The following is a 14,021-nucleotide window of genomic DNA, read 5'->3' as shown; positions in this document are numbered from 1 at the left end:
GCTTCAACCTAGAAATGTTCTATGCTGACCTATAAAAACTAATCAGTAATGAAGACTACTGTCCCAGTGACTTCATCATTAAGCTAACTGTAAATTTATAGTGGATTCAAAATTATTTTGTAACATTATAGATATTTTCAAGGTTTTGATCAGGAAAATAAACCCTAAGCAAAGAAAAAGTAACACATAATTCCCTTTCTCTCAGCAATGATTTGCAAGTATACAGTCTATGATGTGTACTGGACTGGTCCCCATGTATCTGCTCAGAAAATTAGGTTCCAAAAGGTATAGGAGAAGAGAGACAAGCAGCTTCAAAATCACGTTTTTCTTAGGGCATCTGCCTACATATGGAATGCTAATTGTTCTTCAAAAGTACTACGGTTCTTGTCTCAGATATATATAAATCCACGTTACTCATTTTGTCTGTTCTCTAACTCTCACTGGAAAAATGAAGCAAATATGATTGTACTACCTTGAGAGAAAACTGTAGCTTTTCTCTTAGTTCATCACTGAGCGGCTCATACTGGTACAGCTGACGGATTTGCAGTTTTTTTGGACATTTTCGCAAAGGTACTGGTAAGCATGTCTCCTCTTTGGAACCAATGCAGAGACCCTTCCAAATGTGTGTTCTGACTGTGATCTCCTTCTGAACATAGGCAAGAGCAAGCAAAAAAAGCAAGAGGCTATTTATATTACTGAATAACTGTAGATATCAATAATTTATGTTTCAGCTGAAAAGCACATGCTGGAGATCTAGCACTGGAGATAGATCACGTTAGTACATCCTTGGGCATAATTTATGGATCCTACAATCTCTTCATCTGGCAAAACAAACTATCCCTAAAACTGCTGTAGTCACCTCAATGAGTATAAAAGAAGCCCAAGTTGACTAGATTTCTCCTGACGCAGCCCACTCCTTGCTTTGCTTGCTTAATAAAATAAATGTAATTGCTTATTTAACTGTCACATTGTTTGGAGTTCCAATAATCTCTGTGACAAACACGGCACTGCTTAAGCACCGAAGGATAGTTTCAAAATAATTATACCTCACAAGGAGAAAATGCATTCCAAGTTCTTGGCCGAAGATTTGGAGGAACAATACTCTCTGGTTCTTTCTTCATTACCCAGGGAGAGGCTTCAGACAAAGGGAAGAGGATGGTAATACTTACAGCACCTGGTTCAAAAGTGTATTTTGGTAAGAATCAGTTTGAATCCAAAAACAATGGACAACAGTCGCAGACATCCAGAAAAATATACTTTCCAGAAAAATGTAAGTATAAAGAAACTTATCATCGGATGTAAAACTATGTGAAAATGTGATACCCAAGGCTATAGATAATATTGGATCACTGAGGTGATTATACAATAGCTGGACAGCTTTGGATTACTCAGCCTACCTTTAAGAACTGGCTACTTCTTTTAGGATCAGTTTAGTTGTATATTGTGTGGAAACAGGGAAGAAAGACCACTGACTTGTGTTTATTGAACACTAATTTCAGAAGATGTACATTACATTCATACAAACATAGTTCTTCACTGTGTTTTATACATCACAGCCTGATCACCAGAATGATTCTATTGAAAATTATTTATTATTTCTTTTTATTATTGCAATTAAAGTGTTTCAAAATGTTTTTTTCTTATCCAGATCCAAAGTCTACTTAATCTACTATTATTTCTATCCAAAAGGTGGCCTTCAAAACTGATACTTCCACTGAGATGTTCTGTCACAATAATACAAAATTGTAACATCTTATTATCAAGGCAAATAGAGTAGTGGGAAAGGTAGAGTATAAAGTTTGGAAAAGCTTCATAGTAGCAGTGTTCAAAGAAAGCCTGTTACCTGTCCTCCTTTATCTTTCTCTTAACCTGTGATTGGAATACTTTAGTGAGAGTCATTTTCCTTGGGGGAATACTGGAGTGCCACCATTACAAATTACTGCTGGTTGTGAGCAGGTTTTCTTGGATGGGATTTCCACCAGGTGCTTATCTTCTCCATCTTCCAGAGATTTCCACTTCCCTTATCTTTTTGGCTCCCTTAGCCCTTTTCCTCTATTACCATGACAAAATCATTCCTTTCAGTTTATATAGAGGGGAACAGAGGCGAACTCATCATTGTTGCCATTTCTCTACATTCGTTTCTGTCATTTTCAAGATCTACCATATATTTACAGAAACAGTATTTCCAATTAACTTTACAATAACAACCATTTCAGGATGTAACTTGGCACAGGGCAAGTTATGAGGTGGTTGTTACCAGGTACTACTGGCATCTCCCACTTGAGTCCTGTTTTTCCAGCTTTTTAGTAATATACATTTACTCTTTCTACAGCCAGGCTAAGGGACAACAGATTACGTTTGTCTTCACTGAGAAAGACAGCTATATTATTATATGAAGACTGCAAGATATTCAGTATTTTTGCTAGAGATACACAGAGGATTTATCCATATGGCAAATGCTTTTGTTTGTAATTGTGAGAGTGAATAAAGATATACCAGTTGTTCATTCACTTACTTATCCTTTCAAAGCATCATTCAGTTAATTCTCTGCTTCTCCGAGCTTTTGCACAAGCCCTCTTCTCTTTGCTTCACTGCCAGGAGAGCAGACACTTGCCCACACGGGGAAAACATTTTCGTATTTCCTGTCCAAATGAGCTTTGAAACTTCTGACTCTACTTTTGATTATTTCTGTCACTAGTTTGTCAGAAAATGAACTAAATCTTCTTACCTGGATATTCTTGTACGGGTTCCTGCAAAACTGCAACAGCTGGATCATCACAGACCTCAGCAAGATATTCTTCCACATCCTTGCTCCGCAGGAGTTCAGTTCCTGAACCATCCATATGGATGATGAAGAACCTGAAGAGTCACAGAACTCTGATTGTATTGTGTATAGGAAGCAAAGTATTGGCAGCAGGGAAGGCTGCAGGGGTGGCCTCTTTGAGGAAAGGCCAGAGCTGCTCTGTGCCAGACACAGGTGGCTCCAGCTGGCTGCACCACCCCCAGCCACACAGCTGAGCCCAAGCTGGGGGGACATTTCTGGGAAAGCATATTTAAGACAGGGTAAAATGCTGTACAAGCATTTGAAAGACAGTGTGAGAAACAACCTTGCACACACAAAGGACAGAGGAGGATAAGGTGCTCCACATGCCAGAGCAGCCCATGGTACCAACCTAGGTGGGACAGTTGATTGGCTTAAGGGTAAGACAGCTCTGCAGAGGGATCTGGATAGACTGAGTCCAATAACATGCCACTGAACATGTTTACATGCCAGGTCCTTCATTTCTGTCACAGCAACCTGATGCTGTGGTAGGCATTGGTATAGGCTTGGGGAACACTGGCTGGAAAGCTGACCAGTAGAAAAAGGAGCTGAGGGTGCTGGTTGTCAGGCAGCCAGCAATGTGTCAAGGTGGCCAAGAAGGCCAACAGCATCCTGGTCTGCATCAGAAATACTGCAGCCAGCAAGATCAGAGAAATGATTGTGCCCCTGTACTCAGCACTGCATCTGGAGGTGGCCTGCATCTGGAATATTGTGTTCAGCACTGGGCCCCTGAATACAAGAAGAATGTTGAATTGCTTACCATGTGCAAAGAAGAGCAACAAAACTGGTGAAGGGAGTAGAAAACAAGAGTTATGGGGAGATGCTGAGGGAAATGGGATTATTTAGTTCGAAGGAGACTGAGACAAGATTTCGCCACTCTTTCTAACAACCCTGCAAAGAGGTTGCAGTGAAGAGTGTCAAACTATTTTCTTGGGAGACAAGTAATAGGAAATCTCAGCTCATGCCAGGGGATGTTCTGTGTGGTTATTACAAAGAATTTTTTCATGGAGAGAGTGGTCAAGCACAAAGTGGAATGGGTTGCCCAGGGAAGTGATAAAGTCCCCACCCCTGGAAATATAAAAGACATAGGGACCCGGTACAACAGGAAATGGTTTAGTGTAGGTTAGGATGACGTGATGATCTTGAAGGTTTACAATATTTCCTTAAGGAACTGTGGCCTTGGACAGCCCACACTGGAGCAGGCTTCTCTTGAAGGACTGCAGCATGTGGAGAAGGAACATGCTGGAAAAGGGGAAAACTGTGAGAAGGAAGGAGAGGCAGAGAGGAATTGTGAGGGACCACAACCACAACCTCCGTTCCCCACCCCCTGTACAACTAAGGAGGTGACCGGGAGAAGTAGAGTAGTCATGTTGAGCCTGCAGAAAAGAAGGGACTGGGGGGAAAGTGTTTTCTTGTGTGTCTTTCTTTCTCACTATTCAAATCTTGGCAATAATTACATTACTCTTCCTTAAGTTGAGTCTGTTTTGCCCACTACAGTAATTGGTATACGATTTCTGTCTTTATCTCAATCCACGAGCTTTTCCATCTTATTTTTTCCACTTGCCTCATAAAGTGAAAGAGAGGCTGAGTGGGTCTGGCAGCTGACAAATGCCAACCCACCACCCTCATCAAATCCAAGATTTCTGAATTGTGTTCTTTTCTAGATGGCAAAAATAAGAAAGCTCTGTGATGACAAAATAAGAAAGCAGAATTTCAGGACATTGACATCAAGTGTGGAAATACACAGTAATGAACAAAGAAAGTGCAAGTCTACAAACTCTGTACAAATACAGAGTAGCAAAGAAAGAAAGTGTAAACTTATCAACCTAAGGAAGTTTACCTGGGGACATGTTCATCATAAGAGATGGATTTGTTAACTTCTGGGACTACGGATGCTGAACTTTTGCTCTTCCTGCTATCAAAGCCAATGCTTTGAACTAACACAGATGTGCTGCCATCAGCCATGACCTATAACAGAAATCATACAAAATGATTTGAGATGCATGATGTTTTTAAAACAGTAACTTGCTGCTGGACTGTAAGTATAATCTAGTTCAGTGACCAAAAATAAAATCATATTTCATGTCGAGCAATGTGAAATTGACAAGAAAAAGAAATAAAGAAAACTGAAAACACATTAAAAAAAGTGAAAACATTTCTAGGAAAACATGACATATCAGAAATGCTAATACTACATGCTGACATGCTTTGAGATTGAGAGTTGTCAAATGAGGTCATCTATAATTACATTATGTTTGCAATATATATATGTACATGCATCAATAGGCAACTTTATACAAAAAATACATGCTGGGCAGGACTCTAAAGCTGGATGCTTTCTATTAAACATAGATTCATAAGGTGATACTGGTACTGCATACACCAGCTCCATCACATGAATACTCTTCTTATCCTCACACTAATGAAAACGGGGTCTTGAAAGTAAAATAGTGTGGGATAATGTAATTGAAATATACTTCACTAATGTCAAAACCGATGAAACTTGTTAGCTCTTTGAATATTTTCCAAGTCTGTGTCTTCTCATATTGCATCTCACCCTTCTTACTACACCCCGTGTTGCCTGTGATCACTGCTTTCATAATACCTTCAGCTGTCCCACATATTTTTCAACCTGTCTTTTGTTCTCTATGTATCAGCTGGGAAAAAGGTGGATGTTCTGATGCTGATGCCAGTCAACTTCTATAATTTGAATAACACTGAGTTTGTAGGAAATTGATACCTTTTAAATTTCTACCACTCCACTGATTAATTCAAAATTTATTAAAGAGAGATTGACAGATAAAATATATTTTTATAAGCACAATTTATCCAGCTTGGAACCAGGTTAAAAACTGCATCGTAATGCATATATCCAGTGCCAATTGAGAACTTTGAAACTACTCAATATCCTCATTACTGTATTTTCTATCAGATTTATCAGAGCACATGATGATAATAAACAAATACAATCTGGAAAAATTGGGAGGATTATAATTGGATATCACATTTAGAAAATAACATGTATGTCACAGACACTTAAATTATATAGTCCCTGAACTCATAGCAAAGTACTAACCTAGCTCAAAAACATGCCTTAGGTGTAGGTGTGGAAAGATCAAAGCACAAACAATATGACTTAAGACTGAATTTCACAGCAATATTTTACTAGGCAGATTACAGTTTTCCTAAGGTCCTTCTGAAAAGCCAATATCCTCTCTCATTTTCTAACCACATTTGCAGAGCTGATTTTTTGCTATAATACAAGTCACAGTAACAAAGGTAACTTTACAGGTGAGGTGAACTGCAGATCTTGTATTTCATTTCAACTTCTCTAAAAGGAGGGAAATACCACAAAAGTAAAACTTGAGACTTGTCACATTTTCTCAGTAACACTTCAGAATTCTGATTCAGGATCTATGCCTTCTGGCTAGGTAGGCTACTTTGAGTGCCACAAGGCTACAAGCAGACTTTGAGAGTTGCTCATGAGATAAAATTATTTAAAATGCATAAACTTGTTTATCTCCATGTATTTTACCTTGAAAAGATTTCCTTCAGGATCCATCATCTCACAAATAGTGCTGGAAGTGTGTTTCATAATATATCTTCCTGCTTGTGTCCCTTCCTTCTTGGTGGTGAAATTGCAGACTTCATGGGTATAAACTGCTGAGCAATCTTCATCAATGAAAAGGGATCCTGCCTTGACGGGTAGAACCTATTGCAGTAAAAATTGGGGATATTTTAATGGAATGGATGGAGAGAAGGAAGGAAGATGAGGTCCAGGAGTATTTACTATACAATTGTGAAGAACTACTTAAACATTGGCAGAGTATAAAGCTGAGAGAATCACAGGATTTGTGAAATTTATAGAGAGGGGAGTTAAAACAGTCAAGATGAAACTCATGACAGGTAACTTGGGACATAAATATCACTGTCACAAACTAAAAGTAACTCGTACCTGATATGTTCCCTGTGGCTTTGCTATAATAGATGTCCCATCTCCAAAAATGGTACAACAGGTACCATCCTCACAATTTGTTGTAACAGTAGCAAATTTTGGGTTTTCTACTCGAATACATTTTACTTTCCTTGTGATGGTTTCTGAGAGTTCATCTAGAAATTAATACAGAAAAACTGGACATGAGTAAATGAATCATAGAAAAGTCCTAGAATTCAATTTGTATTTCTCTTTCTCAGTAAAAGATTCTTACATTTTTCATAACATCCTTTATCATCTAATTTTGTTATGCAGACACTATGCAACCTTAAAATTTTTGGACTGAGCACTGAATATAGAAAAAATTATCTGAGGATGGTCAGGAGATAATAGTCTAATTTATCAAGTATAATCCTAACCACAATGATATGGATATTTGTAACATACAAACTGGATCACTGAAATGGTTTTTGCCTGTGATACATGCTCTAAGATACGAGAAATTCTTATTCAGCAGCACAAGTCATAGAGAACAAACCTAACCGGTATATTAATTTGGCACTGACATTTCTTGTTCACTGAATAACTTTCTTTCCCTATGCAACTAGAGCTTCCTGCTTTGTTTGAACACAACATTTTTGACACTCACACAGTAAATATACACTTCATATTAATTACATAAAACAGAACTTGTCTAGCAACTGAACAAAGCATACAGAATATACTTCCAGACAGAATAAACATGGATGACATTAACCTCATTTGTTTCAGGCAAATGTTAAGTTTCACTTATTTACATAAGGCATTTTCCAATATTCATATTCAATGAAATTCTGAATATCTCCCAGGCTGGAGAGTCCATGATTTCTCTGAGCAATATGAGGATGCCCTGATATTTCTATATATATTCAGTTAAAACTTTAATTAGCTTACATGTTACATACAACAGAGTAGATGTAGAGCAGGGAACGAAGATTATAAAATTGTCAAGCATTGTGTTCTCATAGTGAAGGTGGGTCATACAAATATATGAGTAGAAAAAATGAAATTTGCATTTTTGCTGCAATATAGTTTTTGCACTGAATGCAAAAATGTGAAAAAAAAAAAAAGGAGAGAGAGAGAGAGAGACCAGGCATACAAACAAGCCTAGACTGCATTATTGGATTTTTTTTATCTAAGCTACTATCATGAGTAGCATGAGCCTTCTTGATTAGAGTGAGCAAAAGCCTTTTAAAAGTATATTTTGACAGTTATCCCTATCACGAGATAAAACAAAGAAAAACATTCCCCTTTTGGTTTTACCTGTTTTCTTGCTATCCTGAGCTACAGGATGTGCTTCACAGTCTTGGTAAAAAGTTGTGATTCTAGTACCATCCGCATGATCTACTACTCTGCTGCCATCCAGCTTCTCAACAATTATCACTTCATCATCTCGTACAGTCATAACCTGAAATAATAAGGAAATGTGGATTTACATTAGCATTGAGATATCTGTAACATCAACATCAGTAATGCAAAGCATTATGCACTGAAACTCTGAAGAAGCTGCTCTACTCCAATTTTATCTAGGTCAGAGACCAAGGATTTACATTTTCTTCAACATCTACAGCTTTTATATTAGTAATGGTGTAATAACACAGTCTGTAGGATGTTTTGAAAGAACACATTCTACAACAGATGATGGCAGTCCTTTCACATAGCTTAGTAGACAGTGGTATAACACAAAAATTAGTATTACTGTTCCATCAGCTGGGTCAGTTGCCTGATACAATAAGATTGGCTCCAGATCCATTCGCCTTCCTCCTTCAGTTCCCACTTGAATGCCTAATGGGGTTGTTGTTATCCAGGTTCCTGCTGGATTCTCCTTAGGTTGCTCAGGATTAACCAGACCCTGAATAACGTCTTCAAATATTTCCTCCTTCTTTGGGTGCAATACAATGTTTTTGTCGCTGCTTTTTCCTGCAGAAACAAAAAATTTTGTGTAAGACTTGGTATTGTCTAAGGCAAAAGACAAAATCAATCAACTGAAGAGTTTCTGTGAGTATTGCTTTGATAGAATTGAAAGAATAATTTATCATAGAATCATAGTATCAGGCTGGAGGGAAATAACAAGACCTGTTATTCAAAATTGTTCCCTTGAACCAATCTTGTTTAATATGTTCGTTAACAACAAAGAAAAAGTAAACAGGATGCTATGATATCCAATTATGACATGGCTTTGGAACGTACCATGAATATAGAAGAGAATCTGAATGGCTTAAAGGAAAAAAAAACATCCCAAACTGTCCCACTAGCTCGAGGACTAAAGTACTAGGAATCGATACAGCCCAATAGAAATAAGTTAAAGCAAAAAGGATTAAGACAAATGATTTCTGCTTCAGACACATTTGAAACAGTAGAAAGAGATAAAGACCTGGATATAGCACCCATGTAGAATGACTACAATTGTCAGCATGAAAAAATACAGTGACAAAAAAGGCAAATACAAACCTAAGGTGCACCAGACGTAAAGAGATGCAGATTAGACCGTGAAAGGCACTGAAGAGATCTTATCAAGAATATAACAGAGAATCTGATCACTCACATTAAGAAAGAGAACTAGACTAAGCGTGGGCAAAAGACTATAGCATGGTCTGGGCAGGAGTCTAAAAGTTTACAGTTTATAAGTCCTAGAAAACAAAAATGAAAAAAAAAAAAAAAAAAGAAGGAGGTGTAAATACCACAAATTTGTCAAGACTAAGTAGCAAAGAGGAAGGAAAGGTGAGGGGCAGGTGAGGGAAGTCCTTATAAAGAATAAGGAATAAAAGATATACACTAGTCACAGATATGGAGACTGAAAATTAGAAGATAGTTTGTCAGTTCTTAAACATGATTCTAGATTTCCTAAGGAATATCCTAGGAACAGAGAACTGGACTTGATGATTCAGAAAATTCCTTTTTACAAGACTTCTCTTGAGCAGCAATTTTTATTCATATACTTCCAATAAATTATAAGTTAATGTTACGGCAAGTCCTAATCATTCTTTGCACTACGTAGCACTGACAGTCATGTGGGACCACACTGTGAGGTATGAAGCAAAAACATATTTGCCTCCTTCCCTTCGAAATGGAATAACATGAGAATACTTGGACAGACCACAAGTTTATACAACCAAATAATGATTAAAGTAGGTGTCCTGGAATAGATACAATGAGGGAGAAAAATACAGTAAGTCCACTGTGAATGGTATGTATCTCAATATACACAATTCAAAACTGTGTAACATGAAAGCAAAGATTTTATGTTCCTGAAGTTACAAGGCTTTATCCGAAACGACTGTTATGAAATCACTCTGCTAGATATGTAGCTCTTACATACCCGTTTATTATTAGAGCTCTTATGTGTTACAAGAAAAGAAAGCTGGAGTAGGAGAGAAATGATCTGCTATGCAGATAAATAAGCAGTGTACAGCAGCTGAGTACAGATAAATTGCATTTTACACCGGCAGAATTTTTAGACCAAAGAAAAAATGCCATTTATTGAGTATCATCAGCCCTTCTAACATTAAATCTATCCAAAACACTGGAAATGTTACCTCTCCTAGTGCTCATCTCAGGTAAAGGTTCTGGTTCTGATAATGGTTGCATGTTTTCTGGAATTACAGGTGGTGGTAGGACAGGGCCAGAATCAGGACTTCTACTCACTGTGCCATCAGCAAACAGAATCTACAGAAATCAAAGACATATTAGAGACTAAAATAATTTCAAACACTAATAATAAGTCTCAAAATAATATTGTCACAAATACAATAGTCACTAGAATTTAGCACGCGATGAAGGAAGAAATGTAAGACTCACAGAATAAATGCAAAAAATAAGGAAACTATATTAAAAAAAAGAAAGGACTGATAATTAGTCCAGTTCACACATGTAATCAGCGGGGATTCTATTTAGTAACAGACAGGCATTATAAAAGCAAAGGTTTTGAATGCTTAAGTGGTCAAAGGTTGATATCTTTTCATGAATACCACTTTTCCTAACAGTAGTAATGCATCTGTGTCACCATATTTATCTGTATTCAGGTATTCCACATGTCTAGCATTGCTGCTAATTTTTCTAGCCATCAAGTCTAATAAAAAGAATTAATGGTTATTTATTTTACTATAGCTGATTTCTGAGATCTACTGTCCATAATACTTAACTTTTGATATGAAAGTTTCCTTGTGTGGCAGATAAAGCATAGAATTACCTCATTAATCTCTGAACACATTTACAAATAGAAAACAGATATACTGTGGAGAAAATGGTACAATGTGGAAAACATATGGACAACATACAGTCATATCTCAAGACCTACAGTTCCTGTAAGATAATTAACCAGTTATTTTTCTTTTTGAGTGCTTGTCTATATGCTTTCCATTCTTTTATAACTCATAGATGTTAAATTAATATAAAGAAGGAGGCATCTAGAATCTGTGCATACAAAAACTGTGGTATGACCTCATGAGCCCTGAATTCTTCAGTCAGGAGACTGCATCTGGAGGGTATACAAACAAAAGGCAGCTAGCTTCTTCGCATATTACTGAAATTGGTTTTTCTGAAATCTTGGATAAACGGTTTAAAATTTAATGTAACGAATGAACATAAAGTTGTACTAGAAGTTGTGGCCTACTTAAACTGTAAAAAAAAAACCAAAACAACAAAAAGAGGAAATAAGGAATAATTTTGACAGTTTCTGAGTCAAAGCACACATCTTTTCATCAATGTGCTTACAGTACATAGAGCATTATACTTAGAAAAGATAATTGCTTGTTGATTGATCATAGTATCTTCAAAAGTGGTATCTAACTTATATTATCTAAAAGGTACCAAAATTCTGGGCAACTTAATTTGTGTATAAACAAAGAAGGTACTTAGGAATACAGTCTTTTTGATGAAAATTTAGGATACCAAAAGGTGTCTACAGGACTGACAAGTGTATCTTTTCTCAACCTTGTATGAAAAAAGATACAGATGCATTTGTGTCACCAAAAATAAGAAAGATGAACTAATGCACACTTCAGATGTTTGAGTCCAGTAATGTAGTTCTCAAAAATACATTATGCAGTTCTCAAAACTATATTAAGCTGTTTCCTAATCCCAAAATTGCCTAAAATGTTCACATGCCTAAAGTTTTCACCATTAAAATTCCTCATGCATGTTATGGTGTCTGATTCTGAACAAAGCCAAGAGCATTGTAGTCTTTACACTGCTGCAGAGTTCATTGTTACTTAATTCCAACACTGACAAACTATATACTTATCTATGCCAGCTGAGAAGCACAAGTTCAATAATAACACCACACAGGCTGCTTCCAATGACTCTGCAAAACATACCCAGGTAGATCCATCCATCATGTATCTTATAACAGTTCCTTGACTGGTGATGACTCTTGATACCTCTTGTTTTATTTGACTTGTCACTGATGCATATAGACGAGAGTTGTTCACATTCTGGGGATAACTTTGCCTAACGAGAATTTTCAAAGCTGGTTGCTTGGTATTTTCTCTCTTGGTGTCGTCTTGTTTTATTTCACCTTCTATAATCTCATGTTCCTTCTCTTCGCTTTCCACAGCCTTCTCCCCCTTCTCTTCATTTGCTTTGGCCTCATCTTTTTCAGCCTTCTCTTCCTTGGCTTCATCTGCTTCGGTCTGCTGTTTCTCAACCTCCTCTTCTCCGACTTTATATGTTCTGATCTCACCTTTCTCAACATCATCTTCCTTGGCTTCAACTGTAGCAGCTGCATCTTCCAAGTCTGAAAATAAATTCTGAATTACTTAGTACACACATTCCAACAGTGTTAAACACCCAGTATCGAGTTGTTTACATATGATATTCAACTTAAGCTACTAAGACTAACTCAACTTGGCTTCCTCTGTAACCCACAGAGAAAGTGACAGTTTCTGTTTCTTGGATAGCAATTCAAAGCAGTTATCTACTCAGAAACTCCGCAGCCTCCTATTGAGGTGTCTCTCTTTCCCACATGAAAAAAAGGGAAATCTGTAGATTGGTTTAGTATGGATGCTGAATTTTTAGAAAACTGAAATTAGATAGAAGAATCTCCTAACTGGCTCCAATAAGGAAAAAAATTACTGAGTTTCAGCAAGTTTGAGATTGAATAGAAAATGAACTTAGATATTTTGTCTACTTCAATAAATAAAGGTTTTAGGACAAATTACAGACGTATTGAGTGTGCTACTGAGTATAATAGGCAATTGTGTCACGAGATTACACGTATGTGTATGTCACAGCTCTATTCATCTCAGCTATTTAGTATTTGAATTTATTCTCCTTGCCAAATCGTGTGTTTGAAAATTCTCTGTATCCTTTTTACTGTACTTTATATCAGATTGATCATAGCACATTTATAAACTAAATGTGCTAAAATAAATTTATAGCATTAAACTGACAGAATATTAATATTGTATTCAAATTAAAATGTTACTTACATTGTGATCACTATTAAATAGACTTTATAACAGAATTAGAAATCTGAGATATTAAATGTAAATCCCTCAAGACAAATAAACATTTTAATCTGTAATTTTAACTTTTTAAAAGGTTCTTATTCTGTAGTGGTTCAAAAAACTAGCCTTCAAGACTTTCACCAAGGAAAGTTAATACTAGTCCATTAGGACAGGAGACGTTGAGGCTTCGGAAAGCAAGAGCAGCTGACATCACTTTTGTTTGGGAAGCTGGTTCTTCTACTTCCACCTGCAGGCAGTAACAAACCTTATTTAGTTTTATTCCTCACTTAAAAAGACTTAAGACAAACTTAGACTAGATTTCAGTTTTACCAAAACATATCAAAAAGTACATTCTATCACTGATTTGTAGCATTTTGAAAGTGTATGGATTCTGAAGTGAAAGCATTAGCTTATTTTCTTTGATTACGCTATCTTATTTTATTCATCTTTATTAAACTTTGAAGAAAAACCATTCTTGCATTTATTTTGCTGAGTCGTTGAGCTATCTTATGTACAGTGTCAGGATGAAATAAAAGGTAACATGAAGCAGAAGAGCATTGAGTTTGTATCAGCTATTCTACCTTTAACAGCTAAAAAAGTGCATAAGATAGAAATAACACTATGTCAAGTCTGCTGGAAGATGAGAAAAGAACAGGAAGGAATGCTTGACAGACAAAAAGTATAGTCCTCTGCACTACTCTGTAGTGGAAACTGTCCTGATGAATAGAAAAGATGAGGATGACCTGAATAATGTCTGAAGGCTCTAGAAAATTTAGGAAAA

General features: G+C 36.6%; 1 protein-coding gene across 8 annotated transcripts in view; it reads right to left on the bottom strand.

Annotated features, from left to right (window-relative positions):
• SPAG17 (sperm associated antigen 17) overlaps positions 1 to 14,021 on the bottom strand; it is a 97,246-nt gene that overhangs the window by 18,768 nt on the left and 64,457 nt on the right. For 7 of the 8 annotated variants that reach the window (XM_085236327.1, XM_085236346.1, XM_085236354.1 and 4 more), the window contains 11 exons: positions 13,367 to 13,487; positions 12,110 to 12,528; positions 10,331 to 10,460; positions 8,494 to 8,714; positions 8,058 to 8,202; positions 6,777 to 6,931; positions 6,357 to 6,533; positions 4,662 to 4,789; positions 2,729 to 2,859; positions 1,047 to 1,174; positions 473 to 646 (listed from right to left, as the gene is read on the bottom strand). In XM_085236327.1, the coding sequence (XP_085092453.1) occupies positions 473 to 646; positions 1,047 to 1,174; positions 2,729 to 2,859; positions 4,662 to 4,789; positions 6,357 to 6,533; positions 6,777 to 6,931; positions 8,058 to 8,202; positions 8,494 to 8,714; positions 10,331 to 10,460; positions 12,110 to 12,528; positions 13,367 to 13,487 (1,929 nt within the window). The remainder of the gene's footprint in view (positions 1 to 472; positions 647 to 1,046; positions 1,175 to 2,728; positions 2,860 to 4,661; positions 4,790 to 6,356; positions 6,534 to 6,776; positions 6,932 to 8,057; positions 8,203 to 8,493; positions 8,715 to 10,330; positions 10,461 to 12,109; positions 12,529 to 13,366; positions 13,488 to 14,021) is intronic. The other variant, XM_085236361.1, reaches the window with a different exon arrangement.

The sequence above is a fragment of the Meleagris gallopavo genome, chromosome 1 (assembly GCF_905368555.1).
Source record: "Meleagris gallopavo chromosome 1, MGAL_WU_HG_1.1, whole genome shotgun sequence".
NCBI classification, from domain to species: Eukaryota; Metazoa; Chordata; class Aves; order Galliformes; family Phasianidae; genus Meleagris; species Meleagris gallopavo.
The sequence above is the reverse complement of the archived record's forward strand: the minus strand, read 5'-3'. Positions and strand labels throughout refer to the sequence as shown.